This window comes from Epinephelus moara, chromosome 12 (genome assembly GCF_006386435.1).
Source record: "Epinephelus moara isolate mb chromosome 12, YSFRI_EMoa_1.0, whole genome shotgun sequence".
Taxonomy (NCBI): Eukaryota; Metazoa; Chordata; class Actinopteri; order Perciformes; family Serranidae; genus Epinephelus; species Epinephelus moara.
In genome coordinates, this window is record NC_065517.1 from 6,791,223 (window position 1) to 6,799,230 (window position 8,008).

Genomic DNA, 8,008 nt, shown 5'->3' on the forward strand with positions numbered 1-8,008 from the left:
GGGGGCAAACACTTTTTCACACAGGGCCATGTAGCTTTGGATTTTTTTCTTCCTCATTAATAAAACCCTTCATTTAAAAACTGCATTTTGTGTTTACTTGTGTTATCTTTGACTAATGTTTAAATTTGTTTGATGATCTGAAACATTTAAGTGTGGAAAACATGCAAAAAAGTAAGAAATCAGGAAGGGGGCAAACACTTTTTCACACCACTGTAGCACTCCTATCATTTCACAGCATGTTCCTCTGCTTCATTTGTTCCAAAATATGTTCCATCGGCTGAGAAATAATATGGATTTGAAGAAGGCCTGGTTTCAGTGTAAGTTTAGGTTTTTGTAGAATATTTTTTCTGTCACACACCCTGAAGCCACAGCTGGATAGAATGCCTTTGCTAAATATAGCTGTCTCCCTTATCAGTGTGTAGCTGATAATGTGCAAGTTAGCCAGTGTAAAAGCTGTTGGTAATGACTTACACCCAGTGACAGATAACTGAAAAACACAGTATTATAATATGCAGCTAGAGTTGGTGGTATGGAATCACATCACCTGGAATAACACTTGAGTTATGAGTAGAATAAACTCAATAAAATGAAGAAAATGGAATTAAATAGAAATGAATGTGGTACCAAATTAAAGGGGTATTTTTTGAATAGGTTCATTGAGGAATGTAAAGGAAGCTCAATTTGAAAATGCTCAAGTAACAATCTACATTAGCTCACAGTAACAAGTTTTATACAACTGTTTACCATAGTATTACATCACTGTTATGTAGCATAACCATTTGTAACGTATTCCTACATTTTCTTTTTCAAAAGAATTGAACATAAGGGAGTGTATGTGAAGTATAGAGTATGGGAAAATGTAAAGGCCTCTCTCTTGCACCAGTCCAGGCCCGCTCTTCATCACTGTATAGTTTCAAACTTTATTACAGTAGTGCTTATTATATTGTAATGTATTATTTGTAATTATGAGTATTACATTATCATACCACTTAATTTTATAACTTAATCCATATATTATTAAAATAATATTGCTATTACATTAGATATATTTAATGTCACTTTAACATCAACACAGCCTGTATTTCTCTCCCACCCTGCCACATATCCCATAGCCTACTCCTTACCCCACAAACAAACCTTTCTCGAATCAGTAACAACATACACACACAGCTGCCTCACACACAAACATCAAAACATGAACACACACACATTACCCACACACACCCTCAATCTAATCTCTAGTCCTGGACTCTTATCATGTCACCACATACATCATCATAACTGCTTTATGTTATTGCCCTATTCGCCTTCTGTGTACATGTACAACCCTTTATTTACAATATTTCATCAATAAAAAAAAGTGAGGGAGAGACAGAGAGAGAGAAAGAATGTAAAGAATGTAAAGGCAAAAGCTATATGGGGTGCAGTACAAATAAAAAACAAACAAACAAAAAATAACCATTTGTAACATACGCTTTCATGTATACAACACAGTGGCAGATTTTCCAAAAACCAAATTTGCACCCATTGTTTGTTTTTTAGTATTATTTGTTTGGCCTGATTGTTTGTTAGCTACATTGTTTATTTTTGATTTCTCATTCACATTCTCATTAACATGTTTTAAATTGTTTAGGGCTCCAAATGTGGTCGATCAGGCACTAATGTAACAGTGTTGGTGAAAGTTTATACTTCTCATGATTGTACTCACCTCTGTGCTTTCTTAAAAGATATTATCGAAGCATGTCAGTTTATAAAAAGAAACACATATATAGTAATAATGACTAAATGTGAGTGTGTTGTAGTGTTCGGTTCTAATTCTGACCATAATAATTTACTACGTTGTCAATAAAGTTTCAAAGACTGTTTTGACGTTATTATATGCTGCGCATGCGCACTAACTGAGTACTGCAGAGAGGAATCCCGCAGCTGTCAGGAGCGTTCAGGAATGTGAGTGTGTCACTTTATAAATGGCTTTAAAGACAAAGCTGCAGTCACATCTTTACCCTCTGTTATCTTAGCTAACATAACGTGTTTGTGTTGTCTTCATGTAACTCCGCAGCTGTCTGAGTAATGGCTCCAGAGCGATGAAGGACGCTGTGTAACCCGCTGAGGACAGAAGTTTACCCGGGCAGCTTCGCTTGTCGTCATGGCCTCTCTAACCGTCAGCTCGGCGGCTCAGAGCATCGACAAGCATCGCAAGTCCTTTTCGCTGCTCTTCTACCGGGCTGTGCGGGACTTGAAGCCGGTCTGGATGCTGGAGGATGTGCGGACCATGGAGACCTTTTACCAGGAGGAGGACTCCAGCCAGAGGATTTATACCCCGTCGGAGGCTTTGCTGTACGCTATAGTTCACGATCACCAGGCGTACGCGCAGTTCCTGCTCAACCGGTTCACGGACGAAGCGCTGGCGAAGCCCGGGGAGCGCTTCTGCTGCTGCCCGTCCTCCGCTCCACACCTGGCCATGGCTGTCCGCTACGACAGGCGCTACATTCTGGGCCTCATCTTACAGGAGACCCACCGGTCACCCAGGTCGCCCTCCTACACGGACCGAGACGGGTGTTTTCACATGGAGGACGGCAGGACGCCTCTACATTTGGCCTGCGAGCTCCTGCGGCCCGAGGCGGTCATCATGCTGCTGGGGAGCGGGGCGTCCCCGCACGCCCTGGACCACAACGGGTTGACGCCGCTGGATGTCATTCTGGAGAAACTCAGGGACCCCAAGGAGGCGAACGGCGGGGCGAGGAGGCAGTGTCTGGACAACCTGCTCATGTTCATGCCAAATGTTCACTTTAAAATGAAAGCGGCTCTGATAAGAGAGCCGGAGCGGTGGAGCAAGGTGCTGGGCGAGGAGACGTACATGTACCTAACAGGAAGGAGCCCGGCGCCGCTGGTCCTCACTGCCATGCAGACTATTCTGAAGCAGCTGAGCCCTGCGACTTTCCAGGACAGTCTGCATGAGCTGCCCATCCCCTCCTCTCTGAAACCGCCCGGCCTGCCTGTGACCCCCCGGGACAGGAGGAGGGTGGTGTAGCATCAGTATGACATGATGCATGCTCCGCTGTGTTCTGTTTTAGCATGATGTGTGTGTGGGAGTGTGTGTTTGAAGAGCCTATCTGTCTGTAAAGCGGTAACACTTCATTATAGGGCTGCACAAATAAACACTAACAGTCAGGGAACAAATGAATGAATCTTACCTAAAGATGTGACTTTTATCACACAGTTAGCCCACTGATTGGATTTACTGGGAGCTGGAGGCTGATGGGACTGTGGAGGCAGTTTGCAGGGCAGCCATCAGTGGGAACACCAAGGAATATACAGCCATATTCTTAAACTTTTTTACACTAATACAGGAATTCATAAGCAGTTTATTTGTCTAACCTCATTCTAAAGTGTTACTTACTAATACTACTGCTATTTAAGCCACTGTATCATATCATAGTAGACAGATACTGATGAGTACAGTCTACATGACCTGTGTTACTGGTGATTTTAATTTATTCTGGGTTTTATTTAACAGTAATGATGAAGAAAGTGATCTTATAGATCATTGGAGAATATCAGGTGATTTGAAAACTCTTTGGATGACTGATTATTTTAAATAAACAGGAATCCAAGAGATAATGTCATTGTGCCTTTCTTGACTCCATGAACGCCACTGAACATATCGGTTTCATCACCTCACTACAATTTACCCACAAGGAATGACTGGTGAAAAAATAATCCAACTCCAATTGTTGAGTGTCAAAGTTTATTCTCGAATTTGGAGTTTGACCAAAAATGTCTTAACTCAAGGTCCAGGGGCCGGTTGCACAAAACACTTTAAGTTTTCTCCTTAAATATGACACTTAAGGCCTCCTTAGCTGATGGGCTTACACAGTAGCAAAGAATCCCTTAAAAGGTTTCCTTAATTAAAGAAAAACATCAGCTCACTTACTGCGTTGAAAGGGATTTGCCAGCGGTAAAAGTTTCCATGGAGATTGTTTGTTTGCTTGGTCTCAAGGTTGTGATGCCTGTTATCATCTCACAGTGTTGGCTCATAGTTAGCTCGTAAAAAAAAATGTCAGTAGAAAAGAAGACAAAAAAACCAAATTGGTCAGGGGAGGAAAATATGTATACTTCTGGAGGAATACAATCATAGAAAGCACAAAGTACAAAGTAAATTTGATCCCCAAATACCAGAAAACAGAAAATGATTGCAGGAAGAAATTGCAACAAAAATTAATTCAGTCAAATCTATAGTGTAATATTAAAAGCATATCCATTGGGTTCTCCTGGGCACAAAACACTCTACCCGGGGTGTTTTAGTTTCTTTAATTTATCACCATAAACTCAGTCATGATGCAGTTAAGGTAGAGTCAGATGTACCCTACATTTTTTGTTTTGTTTTTTGTTTTTACCTTGCTTTGGTTGCTAAGGTCTTTTGCACAGCGGTCTAGGGATTCCTTAAGTATAAGACCAAGACAAATTTTTTAAGGAAACCTTAATGAGAAGACTTAAGGGTGTTTTGTGCAACAGATTTTATTTTGAGGAAACCTTAAGTAGGAGTTAAAGGAAAATCTTAACTCAAGATGTTTTGTGCAACCGGCCCCAGCTTTTTTCTGGAGCTCTCTACCACACTGGCAACTTCATCAACCGAGGAAGCTCATACAAGAGTCTTAAGAGGGTTTTATTTTCAACGTGTAGTCCATCATATCCAGTAATAATTAAATCATGTCTTAAAACCTTCTTAGAAAGAGCTATGTAATTAGATAATAGATAAAGCAAAAATGGAGACACATTTTTGCAACAGTTATTAGATTTAGATTAGTTGTATTAAGTAGAGAATCTTTTCAATCTCCAGAGGAACTTCCTTAAAAGAACTGCTCCACATAAACGCAAGTAAATGGTTTTAATAATTTATTCCTTATTAGAAACTGTAGTATCTATGTATGTTGAATTATGCCACTCTGTAGACAGGGCTGGACTAACCCACCAGGGGGGCCCTGGGGCAAAAATGAATAGTGACCTCCCCATTGCTCCCAATCTCCATGCACAGTGTATGTAGTAGTCATTCATTAGGAATAACTTTATAGTAACTAACACGTTTTCACTCTGACCTCGCCACATATGGACATTTGGTCGTGGTCTTTCCACAGAGTCATATGATTTGCAAGGTACCCTGGGTGCGTTGGTTGTCAATGTTCTGGGGCGCCATGTCAACTTCAGCCTGTTACATGCAGTGTCTGTTTTCAAAATACACTCCTGGTTTCACAGGAAATGTACAGTTTGCATACAGTCTCTTTCAAAGTAAACTCTCTTCATTGGCACAATACCACAAATTGACCTTTTTTTTCCTTAAAGTGCAAACATGTGGTAACATGTTGGCAACAATCACACATGGCTGGATTTAGGAAAAAAGAACAGGGTTTGGCCTTACAATCTTACAGGAAGCGAACACCAACCTATTATTGGGCCCATCCACCACCCCTGCTGCCGAATAAGCGAAATCGTTTCACCGCTAGGTTTGCTGTTGTGCACTGCCTGTAGAGCAAAACAAAGTGTGTCGTGAGCCACTCCTCCCTCCACCTCTGCTCTCCAACAGCCACTCGCCTCGTCTGTGCCGGCGAGACGAGTACCGCAGCACGGACTATCACACCCAGATGGTCCCAGTGTTTCTTCCGCAGGCTCTGCTTCACTCAGCTTCACTCAGCTGCCCGATATACCCGCTGCTTCTTCCCACATTAACCTGAATAACAAACCAGGGCTCGGTGCTCCGGTTGGATCCAAACGGAGAGCCGCTAGCTGGGAAGCTAGCGGAGGCTAACTGGCTGTGTTAGCAGCTGAGTGAAGTGGAGCATGAGGAGGAAGCACCGGTTAGCCCCCGCTTTCACTGCAGGCAGATTCACTTGCCACAGGGGCGAGGAAATAAAACCTAAACAGCCAACTTAGTTTAGCAGTTAGCAATGTCTTTCACTCACTCTCGGTCTCTGCTGTGTTTAGCTATTTCCCTGCTTTCCTGTTAGCGTTAGCACTACTCGGCTACCACGCTAACGCTCCAACTCCACGGTCTCACGGATAAGAGTTGGAACGTTAGCATGGCAGCCCATTAGTGCTAATGTCCCCACGCTTCTCCGCCAGGCTCAGTGAGTCGGAGCCGAGAAGCGTGGGGACATCAGCGTTAGCACCAGTCGGCTGCCATGCTAACGTTCCGGGAGCCTGCTTCTCGGCTCCGGCGAGCTCTAGCGTGGAGCCTGGCAGGCTCACGGAGAAGAGAGGAATGTTAGCGTTACCTCCCAGAGTTAGCACTAGAGCTACTACGGCTATTGGAGTAGCTTGCAGCTATGGAGCGCTTCTACCAGCTCTTCTAGTCACTGAGCCTCGCCTCCATTTCAGCAAATATATTTCATTTATTACAGGGACCATCATCATTGAAGTAGGCAGGGGAATAGCTAAACACAGCCGCCAGGCTGCCCGCCGGGCTACATTTTACAATGCTAATTGCAAATGTTAGCTGAGCTGCCAGGCTACTCACCTAACACAACCGCAGCCGGACCGGCTTGTAAACAATGGGCTGGAGATCAACACAGAGAGAGGGTGTGTGAGGTCATGCTATACTCCAGATGAAATTACACCTCTAGTTCTTCACATAGCAATTTTTTAATGCCTTCAATCTAGAAATGATGAATTTCGCTTATTGCTCCTTTAACTTTTGGTGTTGTCCCGCCTCGTTTCCTTCTGATGCTGGCAGTGCATCATGCCGATGTGAAAGGACAACTTTTTTCGTCGGTGTCTGATGCTGGAAGTCACTGACAAAGCAGCAGTTTTTAACGACTTGCTTTTTCATGCCCCTTAGAATCTGATAGCGATGCAGAGGGCACCCCTTAGCATCTCTATGAAGCACAGCTGAAACACATTGTAACACATGGTTAATATTGTGAAACTGTCACAGTTAGGTTTAGGCAAGACAACAACTTGGTTAGGTTAAGAAAACATCATGTTATGGGTTAAAATAGGTACGTTTGTCACGTAACATTGCACTGAAACAACTGTGACCTTTGGTTCCAAATGTGACACCAACAGCAGTGTCCTGAGTAAAAGTCTGGCTTTGTTTGACCAGCCCAGCTATGCAAACTTTTTCGCTCTTTATACCACATCAATTGCTCTCAGCGTCCAGTATTGCCTGGGATTGGGTTTACATTGGAGATGAAAGCTCATTGCATCTCCTAAAGAAGCTAAAGGGTGCTTTTGGCATTGATATCACTTGCCAGGGTGTGTGACAAAGTCTCAGTATTTGACTACCTCAAAATGAGACTTGGCTGTTTATTCTACTGCACCATATGAAAATAACTTAATGACTTAACGGCAGGTGTTGGCTCCTGTCATTTCCCTTTATAATGCAACATGGTGGATAGGATTAACAGACACATTCTCAATTCATAAAATTACCACAAACTAATTGCTGTACCATGAGCTCTCAGGCTTCCATGGGTCTTCGACCTGAGCCAGTTGCCCATTTTGCCCATTTGGTGATCCAGCCCTGCGGTATTAAATAGGAATGACTCAATTGGAGGTGTAACAATTAGTGCCAACTCCTTCCTATAGAAGAGGAATGCTGCCTCACTTGAATACTTAAAGGCTCTCTAAGTCTTCCTAAGCTTGAAAAGTTTTTGTCACATACAGCAAACATCTCCTCACAATCCGCTAGCTACATGTCCTCTGAATATGCTGTGAAAAAGTCCGGTCTCTGTAGGCAGCCCAGGCTCTGCAAATGGCAACAAAAACATTTGGGTCCAGGCTGCATCAACCAGCCAGTGCAAGACCAGCGAAAGCAAGCACACACACATGAACGCGGTGCCCATGTCTCACGGTCTTGCGCAAGCGCGCACACGTGAATGCAGTGCCCAGAGAGGCAGTTAGAGCTACAGGCTACAATGAGGCTAAAAGGCGTGCTAGCTCCGTTGTGTTTGATAACATTGTTGAACGTAAACAGAAGTGAAGTGTTTTTGTTGCCATTTGCGGAGCCTGGGCT

General features: G+C 43.3%; 1 protein-coding gene across 1 annotated transcript; it reads left to right on the plus strand.

Moving 5' to 3' along the window:
* Positions 1–1,897: 1,897 nt before the first annotated feature.
* zgc:112001 (uncharacterized protein LOC550384 homolog) lies at positions 1,898–3,621 on the plus strand. Its single transcript, XM_050058517.1, has 2 exons — positions 1,898–1,947; positions 2,060–3,621. Exon 2 carries the CDS (start codon positions 2,147–2,149, stop codon positions 3,029–3,031), a length of 885 nt encoding a protein of 294 aa, XP_049914474.1. The 5' UTR covers positions 1,898–1,947; positions 2,060–2,146; the 3' UTR covers positions 3,032–3,621.
* Positions 3,622–8,008: the final 4,387 nt, after the last annotated feature.